This window comes from Nothoprocta perdicaria, unplaced genomic scaffold (genome assembly GCF_003342845.1).
Source record: "Nothoprocta perdicaria isolate Ctin4 unplaced genomic scaffold, notPer1 scaffold_9, whole genome shotgun sequence".
In the NCBI taxonomy this organism is placed as follows: Eukaryota; Metazoa; Chordata; class Aves; order Tinamiformes; family Tinamidae; genus Nothoprocta; species Nothoprocta perdicaria.
Genome location: NW_020456198.1, coordinates 1,810,859 through 1,838,033, shown reverse-complemented (window position 1 = coordinate 1,838,033; position 27,175 = coordinate 1,810,859). Strand labels below are relative to the sequence as shown.

At 38.6% G+C, this 27,175-nt stretch overlaps 1 protein-coding gene across 1 annotated transcript in view; it reads right to left on the bottom strand.

Annotated features, from left to right (window-relative positions):
* Positions 1–16,011, bottom strand: part of MDFIC2 (MyoD family inhibitor domain containing 2) — a 39,504-nt gene extending 23,493 nt beyond the window's left edge. Inside the window, exon 1 of the mRNA XM_026052601.1 lies at positions 15,924–16,011. Within this exon, the coding sequence (XP_025908386.1) occupies positions 15,924–16,011 (88 nt within the window). The remainder of the gene's footprint in view (positions 1–15,923) is intronic.
* Between the last annotated feature and the right edge of the window lie 11,164 nt (positions 16,012–27,175).

Below are 27,175 nucleotides of genomic sequence, written 5' to 3'. Positions count from 1 at the left end.
GTTTGTGTATAAAAACATGAGGCCAGTATCCACAGGTACCACAGGGAAAGTCAAAAATATGTGACACAAACCTATTTCTTCCCATGAGGATTCCTGCAGCTAGAGGAAATTTTCATGTAGACAATTTTAGTAGTGGCCAACAAGAATCCTGAGGGGATGAAGAATCTGGATCAGGCAACAGGATCTTCCTTATAGACTGACTCTGTGTATACACATATGTATATTTATACATATATGATATCAAAATTTGCATAGATATGGATAGAAAATATGTTTATATAGTCCTCCTCTCCACAGTGAAGAGGAACAGGCTAATCCTTGTATGCTCAGAGTGATGAGGGGTCTGCCAAGGACTTCTCTTCCCCATCAGATGTACTGTTTTTATTTTTTCCCCCTTATTGGTATTTGGTGCATATGGTTTGGAAGCAATAAATAAGCTRTTTACAAAAAAAGTATTTATTATTTATTTATTTGTAATTTCTATTTATTTAAGGGGCACAACATTGATTTGCTGTGTGTAATTCAACCTTGTCCTTAAGGCTGATGCTGTGTCACTACCAAACGCAAAGTGAAGACGGTATATTTTAAATGTGAGGAGCAATGCCAAAAAGAATCACAGCTGATGCAACAGGAAATGACCTTCCAGTCCATCTAATCCCACCATAGGTGGTGCAAAATCTCCATAGGCTGGTGCCTTAGGTGTTTCCCCCACGCCTCCCCCGCTTCACTTCATCTTAGACACCATGAAGTGATGGTGCCTGAAACACCTCCCCAGGCCCCAAGGCCTAATYGTCCTTGCTCGCACACTTTCCTACCATCCAAGTTGGTTGTCCTTTTTTTCTTTCTTTTTTCCTCAATACACATGAGGGAAGGTGCTCTGCTGTGAGGCTGGAAAGAAATGCAATGGGGTAAATAATTCCAAGATGGGGGATAAAATAGCCAGTAGCGTAGATTCTTCAAATCTTGATTTTTCTATAGTGATTTTCTGTTTACTCCTCATTCTTTGCCTTTTTTTTTTCTTTTTTTTCTTTTTTCTTTTTTTTTTTTAAATCACAGTAAAGTATCATATTCTGTTCTCATATGTATGGGTTTTTTTTCCCCCCCTTTAAGCTAAATTGCTCTTAAAGATGCCAAGGTAATTGTGATTTCAATCAGGCCCTCAACAAGGCCTCAACAAGGGATTGATTCTGCCTTAGTTTTTATGGTGCTGCTATAAAAGTTCCCTGGCTCCCAGATAACATGTAGCAGACCCTGTACTCTAGYGAAAAGCTGTGTTAATACTCAGATGCTGGTTATTGTATAGTAAATACTGAAGACATAAAGTCTTTTGTAGGTTGTTAGAAGCAAGTTAACTGTAATGATGTCCACCAAGAGCAGAAATCTGTCCATCTAGATGCTCAGTGAAGAAATAGTTGAAAACTCCCTGTCTCTGAAAACTTAAGGCCTCAGCCAATAACCAAACTATGAGGAGTCCCCAGATGAAACGTAGCGTGGATTTCCCCCTCCCTTTCCTTTAAGACCATGAAGGCAGCTTAGCAATAGCTGAGTACCACACTTTGTCCTTTTGCATATTGGAAGGATGAAAAAAGACATTTTTCTACAATTTTAGACAGTGTTGAAATCTCTTACAATCTTCATCCTGTGTTTGCTAAAATACTTGCAGTCTTTTCTTCCATAAACAAGCAGAGAGCTATGCTGATTCCTTTTCTAGATGGCTTTCCAGCTGTTTATGGTGTGCTGGGAAAACRGTTGCACATTCCCAGTTTGCTGGTTACTTGTTGACCTCTTTCTGATTCCCTTAGGTTCAGTTTGATTTTTTTTTTTTTTTTTGTACGAGAATATTTATGTAATTTCAGTGAAACTGCTAAAGTTCTCTCAAGAGAAGATGAATTTATGAGAGTTCCCATTGCACTTCTCTTAGAGCAAACTCTCCTAAAATATCAAGGAAACAAAACTACGTAGCAGAACAAAAATCAGCAAATAAATACATATATGAAATATTACTTGCTTGTGAAACTTAACAGGAGAACTGTAATTTTCTTAAAGTCACAATAGTTTATAGGACTACATGATTTCTAGGGACAAACTAGACCAGTAGAATTATCCAGTCTGAGTGGGGCACAAGAGACCTCATAGAAATGTCCTCARTCTTTTGCTGCAGTGAATTATTCTYCCCTGCATAAATGAGCATAGTCAAACCCCACTGTATTGTGGTAGAAGCCCCACCTTTATAGCTAGGTGCTGCTCCCTGAAAGCCAAAAGGAATTTTGCCATTGACTTTGATGAAAGCAGGAACAAGCCCTTTATTTGCAACTTAAAGCAAGTAGGTTAGAATTATGAAGAATGATTATTTAAAATAGCAATGATGTAATATCAATGTCAATTCCATTATTTTAACAGATGTAAATTTGCTCTGCTCTTGAACTCTAGTGAATTTTAATGGCAATATTAAAGAGATACTATTAAGACTACTTAAAAGAACTATTTGTAAAAAGTGTCTCCAGTTAGGGGGAAAAAGTTTAAATTGCTTTTTTTTTCAGACTGCACAATTATTTATTTGAATGATTTTGTATATTTCAAATTAATATGTATTAGGAGCTAAAAAGATCATGCTAATACAACCAATAGTCATTGAATATAGAAGAGCCCGAACTGTTTAGAAGGAGAAAATAGACCTCTTACCGACCACTCTTTTTACAGCCTTAACCACAGGGCAAATACAGAATTCATAAAGTATATTGTGGACAGTGTGTATGAAGAAGTTACTTGAAAATCCTCTTTCTAGGTAATTTTCCCTGGTAGGGCAGATTTATGGACACTGCAAGGAAAGTTCCATTTCAGTAACTCTAGTGTTGTTCATGGATGATGATGACAACTACTGTCACTTTCTCGGCACTTTCTGGGAACTGAGGATTCGGAGGTACTGATCAGCTCTGATTCTAACTTTATGCGCTGTGTTTTGTGCAATCTGAGCTCTGATGGGGCACCAATGGGAAAAAAAGTGGCATTGTGTCTAGTGCTGGAAATGTACCTTTTAAGATCTGTGCATAAGGCTATTAACATCTGTTAGTTCAAGAGGACTGTATTTTCGAAAGGGAAAGTTTAATTGATTTAATGCCAATCCTAGTGCTGCAATTCAGAGCTCATAAAAYTAAATGGAATGCCATGAATGGTCTGGCATTGCATAGACCATCATAGACCAAAAAGTACTTGCTGCCATTCATTGGGGGGACAGGTTGTTTTTTTGTTGTTGTTGTTTATTTCATTTTTCTAAGCTAATAGTTCATCTCCACTCTTATCAAACATCTTGATATACCAGCATGTTATTTGGTTAATGACTGAAAGGATTTTGAGCATCTCAAAAGTAAAAATTTATCACAAGTTTCTTTCACCTCAGTCCTACTAGAGAAGGAATATATAAGCAGTTTAAGCAAAGCTGGATCTTGCAAATCTTTTGGTCTATTGCCTCTTCTAAGTAAGAGCACAACCTAAGTGTGCCTGTGTTACAAGTACTTAGATCTGATCCAAGAAGCAGTGTCTCTTTMCATTAGATTTTTCTTCCTTTTCTTGCTGTGGACAAAGTGGTGCATTACAAAGGGCAAATGAATGGAAGTCAAATCCCTGCTTACCCTCAGGGGGGTCAAGAAGCTGCCTTCATCTTAAAATGACAAACTTTCAATTGTGCAAAACCTGCCTTTCATTTCTGAAAAAGCCACTGCCGGCAGAAATCTGAACTGACTTATTGTGGTAGAGAAAGTGAGGATGTATTTGACTGTAGCCTGATTGTGTTCCTTCATGTGTATGTAAGTTTAGACATTATTATGTATAAATACAATTTATATGGATAGAAGTTTTTCTTTTCTATCAACAGGATGACACTATGCTCATTTTGCATATCTATGTTCATTTTGCTGTTATCTCTGGTTACAGAAATATTTTCTGTGTAGCATCAAACAGTCAACTGCTCCTAGTCTTCCAGTCTTTTGGCCACCACTTCACCCTGACTTCATGCAGTTGATCCAGAACAGAGTGCTCAGTGAAGCCTGTTTGTAGCACAGTTGACTAAAGCAACTGTAGCTCAATCAGTGTGAAGGTTTAAAACAGAGTCAAACCAAGTCTAATGGGCAAATTCCATCAAACTTGGCAGGTTTTTTTTCTTTGCCAGAATTCAAGCCCTATTCTGCCAATCTGCTTGCATCTTAATGGTACAGTCTACATAGTGCTCTTGAGAATAATAAATATATAATCCTATATCCCACAGTCCATTACCACATAGTTTTTGAAAAATTTCCCATTAGCAAAACACAGTAAGTGCAGGTAATAATATCAATGTGTCTCATTAGAAGGGGTAAAATGGAAAATATGTATTATATTAAAGTTAAGTTTTGGCCTCTTTTTCAAAGCTTGAGAAAAGTATATTTCTCTAGGTGGTCTCCTTAGTAGAGGGAAGGATGCAGTTTGATCACTCTAGCAAACAGAGACAGGGCAACAACCTACTCACGAGATAGTCTTTATTTTGGGCCAACGCATTCTTTATCTTCCTCTTAAACCAGAAACCAAATAATAATAATAATAAAGCCTAGGCACAAGCTTAACTTTATGTGAGTAATTCCACTGACTTTATGCTCAAAATCTTGGTGAAAAAAATCAAATCCAGTATWTGCCTTGGCTTTTGTCAGTGTTGCATAGATGGTTTCAGGTTGCACAGCAACCTATAGAGCCTGCTGCTCTGATTTACTTTAGCATTAATAAAGATCTTGTGTGTGACAAAGAGATGTAGGTGGGGCTAAAGCGTGGGGATTGAACCCAGGGGGAAAATATTAAAGAAGAAATATGTGTGCATATACACTCATTGCAGATCCATAACATAAAAAGCATGCACACAAAACCACTCAAACCTTAGTGCATACAGGATCTTTTTTACTATTTTTTTTTTTGTTTTAAGGAATACTTGAAACTGCAGTCAGTGCTACAAAATACTATTGATGGAAATGGAAGAAAAGCATTGGCATTATCAATTTCAACAAGCAGCCTTTGCTCTTTAGGCCTCAGTTGTCGATTGTCTGTTGAACCAGCTTGGGTAGAGAAAAGGTCTTGTTCAATATGGAGGGGAGCTAGGTAGTTGCTAAATACTCTGCCTGAAGGAGAATATTTAAACAGACTAAACTGGTTTAATTCTTGTGAATAAAAAAGCTATTTTAATTTTTTGCTGTTTGGATTGAAATTATCAGATCAGTCTGTTTTGGCGTTTAGAACAGAAACTCCACTTTCCACAGATTTATGAAACTGCATACAACTCTGTTCCTTGGATAAAAGCAAGCACCTGAAGACTCCTATCAGGTTTCCTAGCATGCTTTTGTGTAGCTTGGGTAAAAGCTTATATACTTCTGGTGTATCTSTTTCCATCTGAGGTCTTGCACCTTGCTGTTAACGCAGAGGTCTACAACACATGTGAAAAAGTTAGCTCAAGAAGCTTGGAAGGGAAAGTCTGTTGCTTTCTCTGTTAACATAAATACCTGCAAAGCTCACATGGCTGTTRAAGTGCCCAGCTAGGAGGAACAATTCCCCTGGCAGTGCAGCACCACGTGTTGTTAGCAAAACATGTGCTATAACGCAACATGCTGTTGCATGAATCTGTGCACTCAATACACCTGCACAACATACCATGTAGCACCTTCACCTGCAAGCACACCAGCTTGCTATCATAGTGTGGACCCAAAATTGCAAATAGCAAGAGCCAGGAAAACTCCCTAGCACAAAGCACTGTCACTGTGAGGGCACAAACATTAGGCGCCTGTCCAAGAGAGCTGTAGAGGCTGGACTGGAGCTGTGGGTGGGTGCAGTGACCCAGAGATGTCTACCTAGCTAGTAGCTGAGGTCAACAGCTCGGCCTGGAAGATGAGCATGAAGGTTAAGAGGTGGCCCTAGCTGTCCCCAGACRGATGGGCCCTGCAGCTATCGGAGAAAGGCTGGAAGGTAGGTGGGTTGTAGTTGAGAGCTGCTAAAGCCTCTCCCTTGGGTCTCTTGGTAGAGTAACTGGCCAGGTATAAGACAGGAGATAATTTATGTCTCGCTGGGGCTTATATAACTTACTACTTGTGTCTCAAGAAGAGGGCAAATGGTGCTGTGCCTTGTTGGGGCCACTGGCAGGCAGGATGAGAGCCAAGGGAGGTTCAGCTTGGATATGATGCTGCCTGCCTGTCAGGGCTGAAAGGTGCTACCAAGACACGGGCAGCATTGGTTTTTCCTAAGCTGATGAGAATGCGTCRTCATAGTTCAATCAGTCTTTGATTGGTTATCAGACAACTTTTTGTTTTATGAAAAAGTATATTCACAGATTTAAATAAAGCCTAGGAAAATTATGGCTTTTTACATATAAAGCTGTTTTTTTTGTGCGTGTGAAATTTAACTCGAAATGATCTTAATGACTTATGTAAAGTGAAATATTAGGTTTTCCTTTTTCTTTCTCTTTTAGCCCTGGTCTCACACAGGCATATTAATGATTATTTGTCAAAGTCACACTGTTTGCTTACAAGGTACGGAGGCTTTTTAGACACTATAATGACAGCTTTTGATTCACTTTATAATATTTAGAATAAGCCATAAAAGCCAATCTCTGAACGAACAGACCACTTTTATTGGCTTTTAGTGCTATTACTGCTATCATAAGTGGTAAATTGGCCTAATGCAAGTAATACTGCTGTGTCATACTGTAAAACCACTGCTTAGTTTTGTATTTTATTTTACATGGAAAAAATAAGGCATGGAGATTCTGTACGACTGCTGGTGATTCCCTCCAAGTGATAGTGGGGTGAACTTCCCGTGCTGCTTGGATTTTATTTGTGTCGTGATTACTGTCTCTTCTCAGATAAAGTTATAACATAAAGTTAAGGGCTCAGAGTGTGAGTTAGAGGGGGAAAAAGTCTTTTTAAATTCATGGAATTCATCWATGGAAAGAGCTTTCAGAGCACTGAGGATGAATCTGACATAGGTGTCCTGTGAAAGAATCAAAAAGTCTTTGRGAACTCTTTATCTGCATATTGAGAATATTAACAGGATCTGCTTTGCTAGTTGCTTGGGTTGTGTGTTATTTGCTTTCCTGTGCTACATGGACAGTATCAAAATTGTTTCTTTGTGGATTTCCAGCATCTCTTAGGTACCCAGAGAGATGATTATTCCAGAKAGAAGTGACAATAAATATAGACCAAAGTTGTTAAAGCTCAGGACATTTTTCTAGAAATAAAGTATTAATAGTTTTATTTCTAAAAATATCTCCATGAAGTTCTTAAACTATTATATGTTTAATTGTAATTAAACTAGAAACATCAAACCATCACTACTTAGCTTGAGACTGGAAATGGCTTATTTCAAATATTTTATGTCAGGTCGTCTTAGATTTTGTTGTTGTTAATATCAGTAATATTTTAAAATGCAACATTTAAAATATCCAAAGTAGCTGATATATTGTCAAAGCTTTCTGCTTAAGCAGAATAACTACAGCCGCAGTATTTAGTTTTTCCTGCAGTTGTCTTAACTTTCTTTCTCASCTTCTTCAAGAAAAAAAGTTAGTTTATCATCATAGTACATTATTCGTTATTATTTCCCAGGTTAATGTTGCTATTTAAGAGAAATAATTGAGGAAAATGCGAAGTCAAAATGAATAAGCTTACATTTAATTATGAATTCATGAAATGTGTTTTAAACTTAGCTTAAATTTGAAAGTTCAATAGCCATATGTAACTCCATGTTACACTAAAAAGAAAAAGTCTAATGCCTGAGAAATGCTTATCTGAGTAATAATCATCAGTTTAACTAAATGCATGCCTGAGAATTATTTTTCTTGATTTTTCTTGATGTAGACATTTCTGTATTGTGTATATTCATTTGTGTCTGAGGAAAGAAAACATTATAATCCTTACCTGCAATAATCACAAGCACGTTAAGTAGGCAGATAATAATAATCAATCTAAATTTATGATTTAATTAATTGCATTTGCTTGTTTTTATCTAATGCGTTCAYTGAGATTCAAGACAACTAGAATGAGACTGTGTTCAGGAGACTTTAAGAAACTGTTTAACTTTCATTCTATGAAAGTTMATCTAGTTTAGGGGAAGAGCAGGGATCCTTTGTACCATTTAAATATCACTCAAGTGGTAAAAAACTTCACCCTGGGAAGTTCTCTTCAAAAAAACTAATCTCACTTTATATTTAGAGCCATCAAGAAACTTGGACATCCTTCTGCCTAGTAGTCTCCAGAGTCCCAGAGTGAACTCCAGTCAGTGGACAGAGAGAATGAGATAACTAACCTTAAATTGAGAGGAGGGCTATGGTGGCTTATAAAAGTGCTTGGCTGGTGAATCGCAGTGCAGCTACATATAAGATAGGTGCCGAGGTGCAGGACAGGGTCTTGTTTTTAAGATTCTGGGCTTAGCTTGCAGATACATACTGCTATTTTCTCTTTGGAAACCGCTTCCTGCAAAGTTCAGATGGCTGCGTCTTCTGTTTGCCTAATTCTGTGCATCTAAAGACATCATTCTGAATGTGTATCTCTCTGTTCTGGGTTTAATTCCGAAAACTAAAGAGAAAGAATTCCTATGAACCTCATCTAACATGATCAGTAATGCCACTAGTTTCACTTCTAGTCTTTGCCTAAGCTGTAATTGCAATGCCACCATAGCCCATAGACATAGTACTWTAAACAGTAGACAATTTGAATGCCCAGAATTTAGGCCATTTACTGAAATTTGTTTTGAGCACTTAGAAATTATGTTTTGCAGAATGTGATAGTAAATTTTCCTTGACAAAAGCGGAAAACTATTTTTTTTCATAACCTAATTATCCTTAATTTCCCAGATGGCCTTTGTATCAGAGAGGTTCAGTTAGATTTTGTTTTACACCTCAATATAACTGACAATCTGGCTTTATGTATCAGTATATAATTTGCAGGGCTGAAAAACACATTCTGAGAATTGATGGAATTCAAAGAGAATTTTTTGCAGGGGAATGGAAGTCTGAAATTACAAATGTGATTGCTGCATTTGCTCACAAATCTGAATTTCTACTTGGGGAATTCTGACATTTTGAGAGATATTTTTGTTAAAAAAATGTAAGTAAAGGTCATTAATTTTTTTCTGTGACAAATTTTGAAAATTGCTCCAATTTCATTGGACCAAGGGATTATTTACTCTTGACCATGCAGTGATAGCTGTAGACTGGCATTGGACTTAAGTTCACTATTAAAAAACTTCAAGCTCTGGGTAAGAGTAAATCAAGCTTGCACAATAGTTGTTTCCTGATGGAATTCATATTAAGGATTAAAAGCTTTATAAATGAATTAAAAGCTCACTAGTAGGTTTGAAAATTCTCTTTTTTTTTTTTTTTTTTTTTTTGTAGTTTTTGGACATCTCTAATACAAAATTAGATTCCAAAGGCTTATCATTTCCCTCCAGAACAAAATGATAATAACTCCTTAGAGCTCTTTGCAGTACTCCAGATTACAAAGAATACAAATAACACTTTATTTTTTTTTCTTGAGCTTTCAGAAGTATTGGCTAAAGTTGATTAAAGACACAGTCAGTGTGCTCAGCTTTCATTTTTGAAGGGAAGCAAACCATTTTCTGGAAGCGACACATTTACTGGAGTCAAATGCCAATGCAATTTCTAATAGAAAGAGAATATACAATCAGTAGCATTAAAAATTATGAGTCTTCTGAAAATACTTATTATCACTGTTAGTAGTACATTTTTTTTTCTTTCTCTCTTTTTTTTTTTTTTTCCTTTTTTAATCATCCAGAGTAGTTATTCTCTCTGYTACATGCATCTTTCTGGCTCATACTCTCATAGAGCTGGGAGAAAAGTTTTGCCTTCGACAGTTCCCCCTATGAGCTGAGATGTTAATAACGAGACAATGTATGAATGGTGTGTTTTGCTCCTCCTATCTCATCTAAGTTCTGAAGTGTTTACAGGTGCTTGTGTTTAACGTATTGGGACAAACTGATTTTTTTGCAAGCCAATACATCCCCTTTAATTTAGTGGAATTACGCAGTTGATCCTGACACTCAGGATCAACTATGTGACTTGCTATATACCACAGTTTGCCATCATAAATAGGAAATCCTCTGAAAGCTCTGGGAGATGTGGATTCTTCTCAGGCACGTACACCCCTGAGAGAATCAACAGCAAATGACTATCTGAGTGATAGCAGAGTTGTTTTTTTTTTTTTTTTTCTGGACTCACACAGTTGAAGGCAAAGCTATGAAAAAAATGCTCAAATTAAATAAAAAATTTGTTCCTCAACACATTTGAGGGTGTATGAGATGCAACATCCTCAGGTCTTTCCCAGAACTGGCAGTTGGGTGGGGTAGACATTTTCTTCCTCTGTGGAACCAACTCCCTTAAATCAACTTTGCTTCGTGTATTTTTYACCCTCAACATCCAGCCTAAGAGTGTAACTTTAAAGACTGCTGTTCAGCGAAGTATCTCTGTCTTTACTGAATGTTTCACCTTTATGGCAGTATTCAAAGTCTTTCATTTCCAAGGACTCTGCAGTTCAAAGATCAAGGACCACTGAGTTTATAAAACTATAATTAGGATTGGTGAGCTGGGACCACAGTAGATTTCATGTACTCTCTGCATTGGAAGAGAGTCTTTAAATCTGCCGTTTTACAGCTTAAGGAAGGGTTGTCTTGATTAATTCATTTGGTCATAGTCCTGTAGCTGACAAGGCTTCTTCCAGGAATTTGAGCCCCCTGGGATCCTTGTCATCGGTTTTTAAATGCTTTTTTTTTTTTTTTTTTTTTGTGGTTCTTATCTGGAAACAGTCTACTTGGATTTCTAGTATTCATCTTATAGGCAGTTGGCGTTTTCTGTGTCGCATGAAACTGAGAGGTATTTCTTTGCTGTCAGTCTTTTATAAAGCTCTTCAATCCACTGACTTCAATTTGGAAGAGGACTTAAAAGAGCTTCTGGACCAAAGTCAGCAAAATTCAGAAAACAAGTGTCCTTGTGCRTGTGTGTAGAATTACATTCACTGATTTCTGAATTAAAAAGAAAAAATGAAAATGTGCAATTTAACTATCTCAATGCCTTGGTGTGAGTCAGATCAGAACAGTGTGCTGAGAATACTCTCTCTGAAACCAAAACACAAAATCCTTAACCAATACTCAAGCTCTTCCAAAAAGCTGGAGGGTTGTGAAATAACTGTGAATTGATTTGGGAGAATTCTCCTTGGCCAAAACCAGATCCCTGATTGTATGATTTTCTTGTGTTGTTGCTGCCTGTGGAAGTTTCTTACAAGCTCTAGGTGCCTGGTTTGTGCTGGGGCTAAAGGCATTGGAGTGCTGCAGGAGCTGAGRGGTTGGCTGCTGCTACCATGAATATATTCTGGGGGCAGCTGCAGGATGTTATGGTGAGGTGCAATTAGGAAGCAACTGTTTCAGTATTAGCTTTTGGGGATRTGAAAGTAAAAAAAATGTGGCACAACCTCGCCCATCCAACAGTATTAGTTTTGGAATAAGGTATTATTTGGATAATGATGCTTTGGGCCTATCTATGATGCGAATAAATCTGCCTTTTCATATGGGCTTTGGTCCTTTGAGGGATGAAATATAATCCTGAACAGAGGCTCTATTTAGCACCTAAGCCCTATTTTATGGTTTAAGTGCTGACCTAATACTGACCTTCGCTATAGGGCTGAATTTCACCCTACAGCAAAAATCTGCTGGCTAGAGAAGCTGATTAAAGAAATCAGGGCTAGACATTTTACTGTTTTCAAGACAATGAAAACAGGCTTATTTTTGACAAAATATCTCTGATTTATGAGAATTTCAACGCAGAAAGGGGCTATTTTGGAAAAAGTCTTGAGATTAACATTTTATTTATACTTTTGGCAGGAGAGCAAGGACACTATTTCATTAACTTCTTGCTRGAAGTCATATATGGAGGGCATTTGTGTACACAGCTGGGCAGCATAAAACAGAAGGGCTTTGTGTGGAAAATATCCTGAAATGAAATTTCATTTCTGTGCAATTTGGATCTACGTTCCTGAGCTACTCTGGTCACTTTTGAATGAAACCATAGGAGGGCAGTATTAGGCCCTGGCACGCTTTCCATGATGTTCAATCCCTTGCAATGGACACAGCAATAGTGAACAGACCATTGTTGGCCTCCTGCGCAAAATCAGCGTCACCTTTTACAGCCTTATGTCAGTCAGATAAGCTCCTGCCTGCTTCTATGCATCCATATGGCTATAATCATCAAGTGATATGGCGAGATTAAATGTTTGTAAGGAACTCCAAAAGYCACATGCTAAAGCTGGTGTGAATTTAGCTCGCCATTGAGCAATCTTCTCAGCAGATAACTGCGATCTATGCATTAAATTACCACCAAGGAGGAAGGAGCCTGGGTCCCCATGGAGGAGTCACCTCTGTGCTGGGCAAGGCAGGAGCATCTCACAGTTAGGCCTCAGGAGCATCCCTGRCTCTTGCACTTATAGAAGCACCTTAGAGGGATTTCCAGGTTTCACAGATGCCCTTGAGCAACTGTTCATGCCAGATTAGGAACCTGTGGACATCTTTTTGACCTGAGCTATGATGGCCTGCTGACTGCACATCTTGCTGGTGCCTGAAACAGGTGGGGCTCATATCCTTGGAAAGGACATTTCTTTGAGGATACCTACATGCTATATTGGTGTTTCTTTACCTATATACATTTATATATTCGTGTTTCATGGACCAGCCAAACTACTTTGTTATTGATGGGCCTGCCTGCTCTCTGAGCATGATGCATGAGACTCCCCACAGATCTGCAGGGTGATTTCACAGGCTAGCATTTTGTGCATGTTCCCAAAGAGGAATGAGTGGGGTACCACAGATAGCCCTCCACCAAAAAGAAATATTTGAAAGATAAAACATAAAAGGAGAAGGTAAATGTGTCCTTTTCCTTTTAAAACATACAGTCTGGGGCCATGATTCCATAGATGTTTCTCTCCAAGGCCTTGCTAACATAAGTTAGCAAGCATCCTTTCCCCACTCTCTCCCAACAATCTTATAGTCCACTCATGGAACTGGTGAGTGGAGGTAGATGTGAGTTACTAAGAGGTGAAGGCGCGATCTTTTTAATTTGGTCTTACTTCGAATTGCTGTTCATATAAACCCGACCTATTTTATTCTTTTTTTTTTTTTTTTCTCTGTGATAATACTTTTAAAAGGCTAGTTTGGTTTCTGTTTTACTGTGCGGAAGAAGTTTTCCCTCAGAATGAGATTCTGATTTCAGCTTTTAGAAGCTGGAAGATAGAAACTAAATATTCTCTTCCAAAAAAAAAAAAAGTAGAAGATAAGTAACTCTGGCAGCCAGATTATCCATCCAACCCACCACGCACACAAACTGATTAAACAGCTTCTAATGTTCCAAGCAATGAACAACTAATAAATACTTCATTTTCATGCTGAGCCACTGCAATACCAGTCTGTGAGCTATTTCTTTGTAAAGCRATAGGAAAAAAAACTGTAGTCTACGAAAGATACTAAAACCCACAATCTAGTATATATTTCTTATGCGTATTTCTGATACTATGTGGTTCATGATTGCTTCTTTTAGAAGGTACAAATAATCAATACAAAACCATGAATAAAAATAACTTTTCTTTAAAACTGGTTGCTAAAAGAACATACAGTCTCCTTATTCTGACTGATGGAAACAGTAGAAGTCTGTTCTCCACAATTCATTGTTTATTGGAATGCCTGAAATGTATATGCAGGGTATTTTTAAAGCATTTAAACATAGAAGTAAAGCTTCTGCTCCAGACAGTTTGGTTTACCATATTCTAAAAATCTAACATGTGCCACAGAAGTGTTTAAAGCAAGGAAACAATAACAAATTTGTAAAAAGCTCTAATATAAAATAATGTTCATATTCATTTACCAAGGAAAATTTCCTTCCCTTGTGACACATACTTCAGCTATTTATTGACTCAGCTGTCGGATAAGACCTTGAAGGCCCACTTTGGTTTTATAACATTTTAGAGAGAACAGTTGTCAATAGACAAATTTTGGCGTGCTCCTTCTGCAAGAGACCAACTCCTACGAGAGCAAAGCAATAAAAATACTGCTAATGACCGAGAAATGCAGCACAGTGGATGTCTTTAGGAAATGCTGTGGAAAAACACTGCAAAAGCTACATCAACTTAGGAAATAGAGAAGTGTTAGGAGATGCAATCTGGCTGCTGGAGTAGTTTGGACCAGGGCATAGAGAGTCACATGGGGCTCTATGGGGGAGTCCTGAGTCATTGGTCTTATCCTGTTGTCTTGGCTGCTCAGAGATTCTTCTCTATGGACTAGCCAAAGTCTCCTACCCCTTAACTGTGCTGCTGGAGAGTTATGATCTAAACTTAGGCTTGTGCTGCACTCTGATGCCGTCAATACTCGCATCAGTTCTGGATTTGTGGTTTATGAGCTAGCGTGCAACACTAGCTTGTAGTATCGGATCCGGTTCTCACCCTTCTGTACTGTCTCTGGGATGCTCAAAGTGCAAATCTTGCAGTGTCTATTGATGTTAGCTGACGTCTTGCACGCGGAGGGAGGGTTTTGGGTGTCCAGCCAAGCGAAGCCTCTGTGTTGGCCAGTCGACTCTGCTTGAGGCTGATTTTCGTTCTGTGGAAGTGCTGCATAAACAATGAGCTCTTGGATGAAGAGTGTGAGGCAGACATTAATTTAGGCCTACTTTATTGCAGCCCCTCCTGTAGCTAAAAGATCTAACTTACAATTAACAAAATGAGCTTAAAATAAACAGTGCTATACATTTTTACAGATGGCATAGTAATGGTTGCTATAAACAAGCATTTGCCTCTGTACTCTCCTGGTTAATAATTCCAAATATGAGATCATTTCTTGAGTCTTCTCAAGATACTTTTGTTAGGAGTAGAATATAACTGTTTTCATTAAAAGAAGTAATTTGCACCTAACCATGGATATGTAATTTGTGTCACATATATCTTGAAAGGCTCTGTTTTCAGACTTTCAATTTAATTCATGTAGCTCTATCATACATATACCTGTGTGTGTATACACATATATATTAWAAATTCCTTGATGTGTCTATATGCAATGAAATATAAAGTGCTATGACTGGTAAACAGATATAAAGACAACTTTGCAATTAGCTGCGTGCTAACTTGGCAAATTATTTTTTCCAGCAAGAAATATATCCTAAGGACCTTCCATCTTTATGCGTATAGGGTATGCAATAGGAAACGCTAACAAYGTTATTTATTTTTCTTCTTAAATGGTTTAACAAATAGAACATATTATTCAAAGTAGCAATACCCAATGTAAACTAACTGCTTTAAAACCGGGCAATTTTCAACCTTTAAGCTGAAAAAATCTCACTATACTTCTTTCATAGTATATTTACTTCTGAGACTTTATTTCATATATACGAAAGGTAAGCCAAATTATATTGCCTTTCTCAAAGATAATACAGCACAAAATTCAAAGACTGAATTGACTTTTTATTCCTGAAAATCCATACAAACAGCAGTGTACTARATTAATCATTTGAGTTAAAAACTTTTTATCAAGAATGGACTGATTGGTCCATAATTCTTAGTGGTTGTAGTTAGAGTTAAACAAATAAAGCTTCCTCATTAACTGCAAGTACACTGGGAAGAGAGAGGAGAGAAAAAAAAAACAAAAACTTTTGGAGCACTCTAAGATTCTGGTAATTTAGGCCATTCTGCACCATAAGCAAATGTACAGGCATGGTTTGTAGCTGTCAAACTATGGAATTTGCATGGTAGAAATCCTGGCCCATGTTTTTGTCTATAAAAGCAGCCTGTGTGATTCTTYTTTTTAATCAAAAAAGAATTTCTAGTGCAAAGTACATTTCAACACAAACCAGTAGTTAATAAATCAGCACTGCAACTTACCTTTCTTCAGCCAAGAAATATTTTGCTTGTCATTTTCAAAACTTTCTGTTGGTTTGATTTTTACCTTGTCTGTCTTGGCTTCTGACATCTATGTGGGAGGAAAGAATTTGGGGATGTCAGAAGTTCTTGGGAAGAAAGTTTCTGACACAGCAAAATGGTCTCTGCTTAGGTTTCTGATGGAACAAATTGTATTTACTTATACAGACACTTTTTTTTCGGGTTATTGATAATATATCTCTATCATTAAATTTATATTCGGTTACTAAATGCTTTATCAATATTACATGGTTGCTATTTGTAGACGGATTCTCTTGTAATGTAACTATAAATTACATTATGAAATGAGTGACTGATACCCTCACCATCGCATACTGGTAATAGATGTATATGTAACATGCATATCAGACACAGTCTGGCTAAAAATGAAGGGTCCAGTCTGCCTGTTTATGTGATTCCAAGTTACTGCAAAGCTTGCCATCAGTGAGGTATAACGATACAAATAATAATAAACATTTATAAAGGCAACTTGAAAAAAGTGTACCCAAAAAGAAAAAAAAAAATACTGCCACTTGCGACAATTTATTTCTCTTAGCAGAAGAATTAGAAGAATTACATGCAAGTTCCAGCACCGGAGGGTATTAGGTACACAGTAGCTATCAGCTGTACACTGTGGTTTACCTCTGCTGCCTGCTAGCAATAAGATTAGGCTGTCCAGGCTGCCTCTAACTGCTTTCTGTTTTCACTGAATCGGGTTAGTTAAAGCCTTTCTGTATCTTTTCTTTTTTACCTGTGTATTCCAAATGGGGGGTTCGGGAGCAGGGCTCAGGCGCGGGCGAGGAGTCCTCTCGGCCGAATCCCTCGCTGCGTGCTGATGTCCAGCATTCCCACACACTGACAAAACCGAAAGGATGAGCCGTGCACTCTGCCTGCCTGCTGTGTGGTGCCAGATTTGTCTTGCTGCCAGAATCAGCCAACTTATTGCTGAGGGCTTTTTTTTTTTCATTCTTTCTTTTTTTTTTTTTTTTTTTTCCCCTCTCCCTTCTTTTTGTTTGCATGCACTTCTAGAGCTGGGTACGCTAGGGAAGGAGGGGGGTAATCAGCCTCCCAGCACTACTGGAGTGGTAGAAAATCAACAGCTTTAGAAAAGAAAATTGCTCTGGAAGGGTTATTACTGCAGTTCATAACCCAGTGAATCTGCAAGAGGCAGAGGAAAATAAAAAGGGAACCAGGAAATTAATAGCGACAAATCAGATAAATGTGTCAATGTTGTGCCTAAACACAAGTTAAATATCGAAAGACATAGAAATTGGACCTTAGATGTCTATTTACGGCTGCTGCTTTGGTAAAGTAAAAGTCCAGCCTTGAGCTCTGTGAGCTCAGCAGGGGACAATCCAGCGTCACCCACAGAGCAGCAGGTCCCCATTAACCCTATTGCAGCTGAGATGGGAGGTCTCCGTTGGGAACCAGTGAGTTTGGTAGTCAGGAGCTTGGAGGCTGCTCATCAATCTGGGTCATCCTCAATTTCAGCTTGAAGGTTATTAGTTTGCTTTTAAAATTCTATTGTGGGTGTTACCAGCAATATTATTGTAACTGAAGTAGGAGCAGGGTCGAGCCCAAAGAGARGAAGATTGTAGGGTACTCATATGTGGCACCCTTAGGTTTCCATAAGGCCTAAGAGGAAATGCTGCTTTGCTTACCAGAACTGAATTTTAAAGTATTAGTTGCAGAGTACATTTAGAATTACCCAGTTATCTTAGCTTTTAAGCAATATTTACAAAATTTCAAGCAGCATTTGTCACCAGATACTATAATCCAAGATCCCAGTGCTTAAGTGTGGCCAATAAATAATAACATATTCCCTTTGTTATGACAATTATCTTCCTCTACTCTCCCATCACATGTCATTCTTACAAGAAAAAATTGTTTTCTTCTTTTTCCTTTCCTTTCCTTTTTTTTTTTTTTTAATCTCCTGTGCCAACATGACTGAGATTCTTCTACCATCTTTAGCTAATTGTGAATTGCATGGTAAGTGCCTACTTACATCTCCAAATTGCAATGATTAGTCTTGCATGGTTTGAAAACCTATTTTAAGCAGGGTACTTTGGGAATAATTGCAACCACAGGGGGGAAACATCTAGGGGTAATATTTTAAGATCTTTGTTCTATTCCTATTGGATGCTGCTTTAAGAGTCTTGTGTTTTCGACTGCAGTTGCCCTGTTTCTCCCAGGAGCATTTCCTCTTGTTACTGCAGATGCAACCCTTTAAATCTGTGGRTAGTGGTGATCCGTCAGCTGGATTTTCCAGGACAGACTGCTGAGCCCCTGGGAAGGGTCTAATAAAATTAGCTATTCTTCTCTCAGATCAGTCAAGCACCAGGTAGCTGCAGCTTGGACCTRGTGCTAATCTCTATTCTGTTTCCCAAATTCTGCTTAAAATGAAGTTATGGGTTGTTCTTAAAGGAAACTGGGGATGAAATCCATTCTGTAGGTTTGTTCAGCATCCCACACACCTCACTTTTCTAGACTTTTCCAAAATTCTTATGTCTCCCAAACAAGAGACCCAAGACAGCACAGATTCCTCCTTGGAGACACTCTCCTCATCAGTCGTTCTAGCAGAAGTGCCATGTGGGCTATGTTGTGCATTGGCAGCATGCAAACTCCTGAGATTACCTAGACTGAACCCAAAGGAGTCCATGAGTTAAGAAGGCATTAGATGAGTTTCCTTTCTGGAGTATTCTCCATTGCTGACATTCACTTAATTCTCCTAATGTTTTTCCCCCAGAAGCATTAACTATAAGCTTTCTTAATCTCCATCAACTCCAATTTTCTACTGAGACGTGTTTGTGTGCTATTTTTTGCCTCATTTAATTAAGTTATTTTGGATAAATGCATCAATATTTCTATTTCCTAATCAATCTTAAAGTAGTTAGTGGAAAGGCAGGATTTCCATGCATCCTCTGTAATGCTAGGCTTTGCAAAGGAGGGAAAACAACATTATACAAGGTCATTAAAATATTGAGTAAACTTGTTTCTATTAAAGCTGTAATTGAATTTTTAAAGCCATGGTCCATTTTAAACACCGAACTTTAGTTTATGGTTTGATAATTCATTTCACTTTTATTTTATAGGTTTTATTTTATAGTTATTAAATAGCTATGGGCCATCACTTCTTCCTTTCCCGTCTAAATTGTGAAGTATGGCATTTATATGGAGAATTAATAAAAAAAAAAAAAAAAAAAAAAAAGAAAAGAAAAAAAAAAAAAAAAAAAAAAAAAAAAAAAAAAAAAAAAAAAAAAAAAAGATGTGATATCAAGTCAGTTGCCAGATAAATGTAATGTATTAATTGCTTGAGATTGGAGAGTGTATTTTTCTGGTCTACTCAGTTGGGAGTGCATTCAGTCTTTGTAGAGTTGGAGAAAAGGCAATTTTAATGGATTGCAATAACCATCAAAGCTGAGAGGGAAACTCATTACTGCCCTAGCAAGCAGCAAAATTATCAGGGTTTCCTTGTATGCTTAATGTTAGGTCAGGAGTCCAAAACCAGATTCTGGCGTAAGTCTGAGAGAGGATACCTAGGTGTACCTGGGAGACCTTTCAGCTGTGAACATCAGTGCAGAAGTTATGACATCGTATTTCAGTGCCTGAAGCGACTTTTCACTTGAGGATCTGAACTGTATGACTGGAAGCTTCATCTCCCAGAGAGAACCACATTTACACAGCAAAGCATCAGACTGGGCAGTTATTTCATTATTTCTCTTTTACAAAATCCAGGTAAAAATGTAGCCGCCTGTCTGCTGGCAAGTGGCGCTCTGTAGCTTTGGAATGCCCCTTGCTGCATTTTTTTTTTTTTTTAAAGTTTGATGGAACTATGTCTTTGCTCCCTTTTGCACCCTGGGGTGATCATTTCCAATAATAAAGTGAGTATAATGTGATGTGCCCTGTCAAAGTTAAGGAATCTCTTCTTGATCATGCATCTGTAGGTAGAATATTAAGTTGTGGGAACACGCTATACAGCCAAATTATCCTGGTGATTACATGTAAAATGCATGGTGTTTTAGCCGAACCATCATGTCCTGTGAGTGCTTCAAATGCAAAACAGCCTGTTTATAGAGCCTACCTCCAACTGGCACTGACAAATGATCTATATGCTGYGGAGGCTTGGAGCAGTACAAAGACTGCAGGGCTTCATTCCCCATCACTTGTCCAATGCTCTACTTAGTAGACTTTAGATAATGTTTCTGTCACTGGCTTTCCTGCTCAGGGAGACATGGGCCTTTATTTCCTCTTGCCACCCAGTACCACTGCAATTGGTGGATACAGCCTGGGAACACGTTTAAATAGGAGGGAGGAATAAAAGCTGGCACTGGGTGGCAGGGAGAGGTTAGCAGAGGTTACTAATAACAGAGAGGGAGCACAAACCAGTAAGACTGAGGGCTCTCTGCACAGAAACAAAAGCGAAACAGAAAAGAAAGAAAAGAGAAAGGGAAGAGGAATGGGCAAATGTAAGAGCAGCTAGACTTTAAGTGCTCAGATTTCAGTGTTTTGGTGCCAAATCCCTTATTATCATCATTATTTTGTAATGATTCCAATCACAGTATTCGTCTTTTTTTTATAGTAGCACCAAAGGGCAATGAAAATGAAGCTCCTGCAGTGCTGGGCATTGGATGGTCACAGAGCTGCAGTGAGGTCTCGTCCCAGGAGCACAGAAATGAGCAGGGCAGGGATGGCACGTAAGTGAAAACACTTGACCTCGCAGCACAAGCAAACACGTGAAGGCAGCAAATGGCCTCTGGATTTCATCTTTCAAGAGGGCAGGAGGGAGATTGCTTAGCACCTGTCCTGAGAAATAATGAAATGTTAGGAAAAGAGAATGGAGGGCAAGTGAGGATCAGGCTGAGCTTGGGCAATCATAGCGGGCAAGGTGGAAAGACTCAGCTTCTTGCCTCAGAGCCAATAGTATCTAGCTGGAGCTGGAAACACGGCTTTGACCCCTCGGATAGTCTTTGGCCACTTTCCCTTTGGCCACCTGCAAAGTCTTAAAGGCCTCATTTGAAACAACCTTCCCCTCTCCAGGTTTTATAAAGTTTTTCTAGTACAAAATGAGGTATGCATACCTGTGTGTACTCTGGCTTCGAGCAGACAGACCTCCCTCCTCATTCTACGTCATTTTGGCCTTCACAGGCCAAGTTCTTCATCGCCTCGGTGTCTTGCTGTCTTTAAGGATGTTTCTGCACTGCTGTGGCATTTAGATGGAGTGGAGAGTACCTTAAAAATATAAGTATTTCAAAAAAATTATATTGAGTGTATTGTAGAATAATTTGGTCCTTTGAAGTCTCAACGGTGCGCTTGGAAAGGTAGAAGGAATTAAAGGTCCTTTGGGTGGACCCCTCTTGTGTCCATAAGCCAATGTTTATGAGGCAGGAAATCTTTCCAGGCAGATTACGGGAAACTTTCTGGGCATTACAGAGAAGGGGGTGGGGAAAGGAGGGGGGGCGGGGGGAGAGAGATTGGATAAAGATGTAAGGAAACATCCTAGGCTTAGATGGAAAATAGGCTGAATGGTATAGTTTCTGTACTACCCTACCATGGTATACATTGGTGTAAGGAGAGCAGGATCATGCGTGTCTCATGCAGGGGACATATCCTTTGGAAGATGAGCATAACCAAGCACAGTTCTAGGACTAGTTACCTCACATTGTCACAAGGACACAATTGCCAGTTCTTGAAGTCCTTCAAACATATGTACGCCCTTCCAAGCAGCCTCTTCCAGTACTTTTCTATTTTGATAGAAGTTTTGTTGACATCTCTCCCAATGCCTCCTTTGCTATGGATTATACCCCTGATTTCTTATCCTTCCTATTCTGTACAAGCAAAACTGATAGTTTCCTCATTTTCTACCCTTTTGCAGACGACCTTTCAATCAAATAAGCAAGTGTTCTTTCATCTTTTTCCTCATCCTTGCATCTTATTCCTTAGACTGAACAATCTATGTTGTTTCATTATTTGCTTAAAAGCATGTTCACATTCTTATGATCAAACTTGTGAATTTTGGAACTTTTTTTTTTTTTTTTTGGGAACCTTTTTCAAAACATGATGTTCCAAACTGGACCTATTCCTGCTAAGATTTTGCCCATAGTGAATAGACCCATAGGCCTGAGTATTTTACATGCAATCCAAAGCTTGCATATTTTACAAGCTTTATTCCTGTTTATACATTCCAGAATATTTGTCTTTTTCATGACAGCATGAAATTGTTGGCTCATGTTTAGTTTATAATCCATCCTGTTCCCTTCTGCAGAGTGGCAACAAAAACAGTTGTTTTCTGTCCTGGATTTATGGAACTGGTTATTCCTACCTAAGTGTAGGACTGTGCAGCTCTGCACTCCAACTCTCAGACTATTTCACTAGACTATTTTCCTCACTCCTCAAAAACAATGTCAAGTACTTTTTTTAGTGGAGGAGAATCTGAGCACTTACAGATTTCTTTGCTCGTAGGCAAAGCTTGACATCACCTCCCTAAACAGTACTATCCCAGATGAGATGTCAGTGAAAGCCTTGTGCTTTTTAAACAGAAATAGGACTGGCTTAAGTGTTTCTCCTTCATGCTTTTAAGTAAGCTGCTTCCCAACACTGGCTGCAATGTGGTCATCTTCTGAGAGGTGCTGAGCACAGCTAAGGCGGACATTTTTTTTCTGTCTAAATTACTGTTATCAGCAATTGAAAAAGTTAACCCTTTAACTTATTTCATGAAGATATCGAGGGAAACTTGAGCTAAAAAGTTATCTGCTCCAAAATAAAAGCTTAGGGAAATGACTGTGACGGGGGTACACATGCGTGGGGCCCAGACATGTGATCTTTCAGACTGCCTTGGATTCACCCATAATGTTTCCCAGCTGAGCGCTAGTGAACTGGGTTTCTTCCATTCTCTTGTTAAGTTTGTTCTCTCCTTGTCTATTTAAATATTTATCCAGCTATGGAGAAGGCAGCAGTAGAGAGAAAATAATTTTGTAGACTCATAATTAAGGATCCCCTGGGGCCCAAGAAACATTAACTCAAGCTGCTGCTGAATGATGATATTAATTTTAGCTGCAGTGAAATGGCTACAGTGGAAGAGGTTAAGAAACTCCTTGACCAAAGGAGGCAATAGCCTGGTAGTTGTGGTAGTTATTTGGGAACTTTCTCAGCCATGCTTCTGWGAGACACACTGAAAGGTCTATGATCTGGGCCAGTGAAGTGAGGAAACACGTCAAGTCCCAAAGTTTTCTGGAGAAAGAGATCTGTTTCCTGCCTGGGAACATATGACTGAAAYTGAAGCCAACATGAGCTCTGGGAGTTCAGCACCCTGAAAACCAGGCCTGCTGTCTAAATGCAATTGAACTTCTAAAAGAGAAATAGTTTTCTGGCCCTTTTGGATCCCAAACAAAAAAGTATTTATTCCATTTGATCAGCTATTCACAAATGATGCCTTTGTATCTTTAAAATAACTACAAACCAAATTCAAAACTGGARGCTCTCATCTTTGATGTTATCTACAGATAAGATAGAGCTTTGAAGCGCTAAAGGAGACTAATTGGAACAGAATACCAATACAACTGAAAATTAATGGAAAACACAAGAACTGTTTGGAGCGCTATCACTCTAAACTAGGACCGTTTCCTTTCAAATGCTATAGAATTTCAGGAAAAAAGTGCAGCTCTCTGGAGTGTAGATGAAAGAGGAGAATTGTCTGATTAAATGTAGTATGATACTTCAAAAACAATCATGGGGTTTAAAGTTATTTGTATGTATTCATTGTATTTTTAAGTATCAACTTCTTTCAAACATAAAACAAGCTGGAGGCTGGAGGAGGGTGGGAAAAGTGTCACAGGTGAAATGGCATCAAAACTCTACTTTTATTTGAAAAAGTCTTTTTTTCTGTCTTGTTTTGAAGAGAATGTTTTTTTTCTCCCATGAACTTGAAAAGATTTTGTTAAAGTTGCTGGGGGTGTATGTCTAAAGATAGTGTTATATGCATACAGCTCAGATGAGAACAGAGAAAATTATATCTACAGTCCAGCCTAGACTTGAATATCAGATCATTAGATAATAAATTAGATAAATAATATTAGATAATAAATCTTCAGCCTTAGATATAAAGGACAATGAGATTTGTTCTGGAGCTTTAACCACATCCCGTAGGCCAAACCAGCTCCTGGACTCTACAAGGCATAGGTGGCAGATGATTTTGCAAACCACAGCAGGGGCAGAGAAGACTGTAGATGGACCTTGGCTATTCTGTGGAGCCAGCAGCTTTGGTGCAAGGCTTTTGGTGCTGCYTTGCACTATGGCACCATCAATGCCTAAGTGTGGGGACACTTCCAAGTCTGTCGAGGTAGTGGAAGTGAGATAAGTGATATATTTGATCACGTCCTTACTTCTAAAGGCATGTGAAGGTAGTGCATTGTGTAGATCTGTTCAAGGAACGCATTTGATATTAAAAGAAAATTATTCTGCAAAGTACTCTGATATTAAGCAATGCCAGAATTGAGGTTGCTCAGGCAACCTTATTTCTGCTTCCTCATTCATTAACACACTAGGTGCTCACATAATGAAAGCTAATAATTTTTAGTTCAGACAGTGCCTTGGGTTTAGATGGGGACCCATTCAAGATGTTTTGACCTGCCACTGAAAGCCCCTATCGATGACAGCCTGAGGCTGGGGTTTCAAAGCACTTTTTCAAGCACTGTGCGTGCTGTGCAGAAAATGCAARAAGCAGGAAGGATGTGGCTCTTTTAAAAGTGCCAGTGTCAGTCAGATGTGAATGGGATATCCTTGGGCAAGGAAGCACCCAATGTGGAGACCTGGTGTTTCTTCTGTCTTCTTGGGAAGAGAGTGAACTCTCTTGGTGCTTCCCTTCTGCCCCTGTCCATGACAAGGACAGTCCTGGGGACTCATCCTTGCTCACCCCATGCTCCCTTCTAAGACTCGTTTCCTCTCCTCCACTCCAGCCCATGCGCCTACTTAAGCAACTTGCTTTTCCATTCTAACTTCTCTACTCTGCCTTCTCATTCCTTGTTTGGTCTGTTGGTTGGTTTTGTTTGTTTGTTTGTCTGTTTTTCCTTTGCTTGTGTTGTTGTTTTTGTTTTCCCTTAGGCCTTTGATGTATTTCTCTTGCTTTCTAGTCCTTAGCCTCTGTCCTCTTTCTGCAGGACCTTCCCAGTTTCTTTTAAGAGAAGGTGGATAAACGGTGACATGACTTTCTTACATTGTCACCCACAACTTTTTTTTTCTTTTTTTTCATTCTCAAGTCCTTGCATTTTCAGATGCCCTTTATGTTCACGGCTGACCTTTGTCTTCTCAAATACCTTTGGGCATTGAGTAGTGGGAAGATGATTAATATTGGTTGTATCTGTGCCTCAAGATATGCTTTGCATCTGGAAACATCGGGCTAGTAATTCCCTAACTTTTTGAACCAGATGACCACACTCAACTTTTTTGGAGAGTGGTCAAACCATCCATTCTTTTTATTATTTATTTCAGTTGAAAATATTGTTGGCACCRTTGTCTAAAATGTTTCAGATCATGRCCGTTTGTTTTTGTCGACTTGTTTTCTACCTAGATTATCATTAGTTTTTTTCTGTGATTGTATTTTCAAATATTACTTAAGTGGTAAATAGTAAGCTTTGTGTATTTTTGCAAAGGTTGTATTTTTCACCATAGATTGAATGAAATAGCTAACACTGTTATTCAGTATGCTTAGTTTATAAAGGCAAACAATGTCTCTTATCTGCAATACTGAAGAGTAGTACAACCTCAGCAGTTTTTGTTTTAATGTCTATTGCYGCTGCTTCTTCTTCAGAACCTGGAATTCTGCAATCCTGTTAAGTGCTTGTTTTCTCCGATAAATATTCTACACTGTTACTACATTTCAGTTGTTAGGTTTCTCAGGGGACAAAAGCTGTAAAGAAAGAAAATGAATAAATAAACAGCTCAAAGTCTTGAGTGTCCAAAAATATTGCAGTATCTCGATTTGAATAATCGAAAATTGAAACACTTTATTTGGGTACATTTCATCACGTCGAAAGCTTCGCATGCAAATCTAAAGTCTGCCATTCTCTTCCATTTCTTTGAACAATTTCATTGATGTTAGTTCTTTTCTGTTTTGCCTGTTCCAACAAAAGGGCAAGGTCTATATATTATTTACAAATAAAGTTAGCAACTACTGTATTTATTGTAAAAATGATCCATAAAATAGAAGATTGGGGGCAAGGGGAGGGAGGTTGTCTTCTCCYTGCCTTTTTCAATGTCTAAATAAGATCTTCTGATTTTCTTCCCCTTTTGATTTACTGTAGAACTATCAGAACCATCTACCATTGCTGTTTGAGGTAGATCTCCTTCAGAATCTTTTAAGCTGCAGTTTTACTCTTTGTTTTAGCTGGAAATGCTGAAAATAATGAATCTAATTAAAAACAGCAACTAGACCCTTGCTCCCAGCACTTCATCAGGAAAACGAACTTATGGATGGGGTTAATGCAGACATCCCAAATGAAAGCACTTTAGTTCACCTCTGTTTCTAATTAGACCTCAAAATAAAGCTGATGACCAGCAGAACCTGACTCCTCTTGAAACTCCTCTTGACTTCTGAGAACATTGGGAAGATTCATTCAAATTGCATCTTCAGTCCAGATCTGTGTCTTTCTGTGTGTGATCACAGAATCAAGAACATCTTATACAGACTTGAGGGATAAGGGAAAGCACCTCATTCCTCCATCCAGGCCTCAGTTCCTTGCAGGAACTGGCCTCCCTACGTCAGATCAATTCCCCATTTCTCTTGGTTTGTGTAAGGATCTAAAATCCTGCCGATATCAATTATGCTGATGAACCTAGGAACACTTCTGCACATGTCTGGATGTACCCATGTCTCCAAGCCCATTCCAAATGCTCTAAAAGGAATCCAAACTCCTAGGCTGAGAACTGCAGCAAGGTCGATGGACAGGCCTGGTTCTGGGGCTCCCCTCTGCATCAGCAGTTATGGAAGATGATGGTGAGTGACACAAGTACATTGCGATGAGGTCCTCCAAAGGCTCTCGTTGCCTGGCCCAGCTTGTTCAACAGTACTTAATTTTTAACATGTGGAAATTTCTGAAATATGCATCTTAGAATATCTGCTTAGCTTGCCTAGAAAGCTTTAATAATTAATGGAAATTCAGAGTTGAGGTAAAGTAATGATTTATATGGGGAGCTGTCTTTACACAATCTGCTCTCAGAGCTTT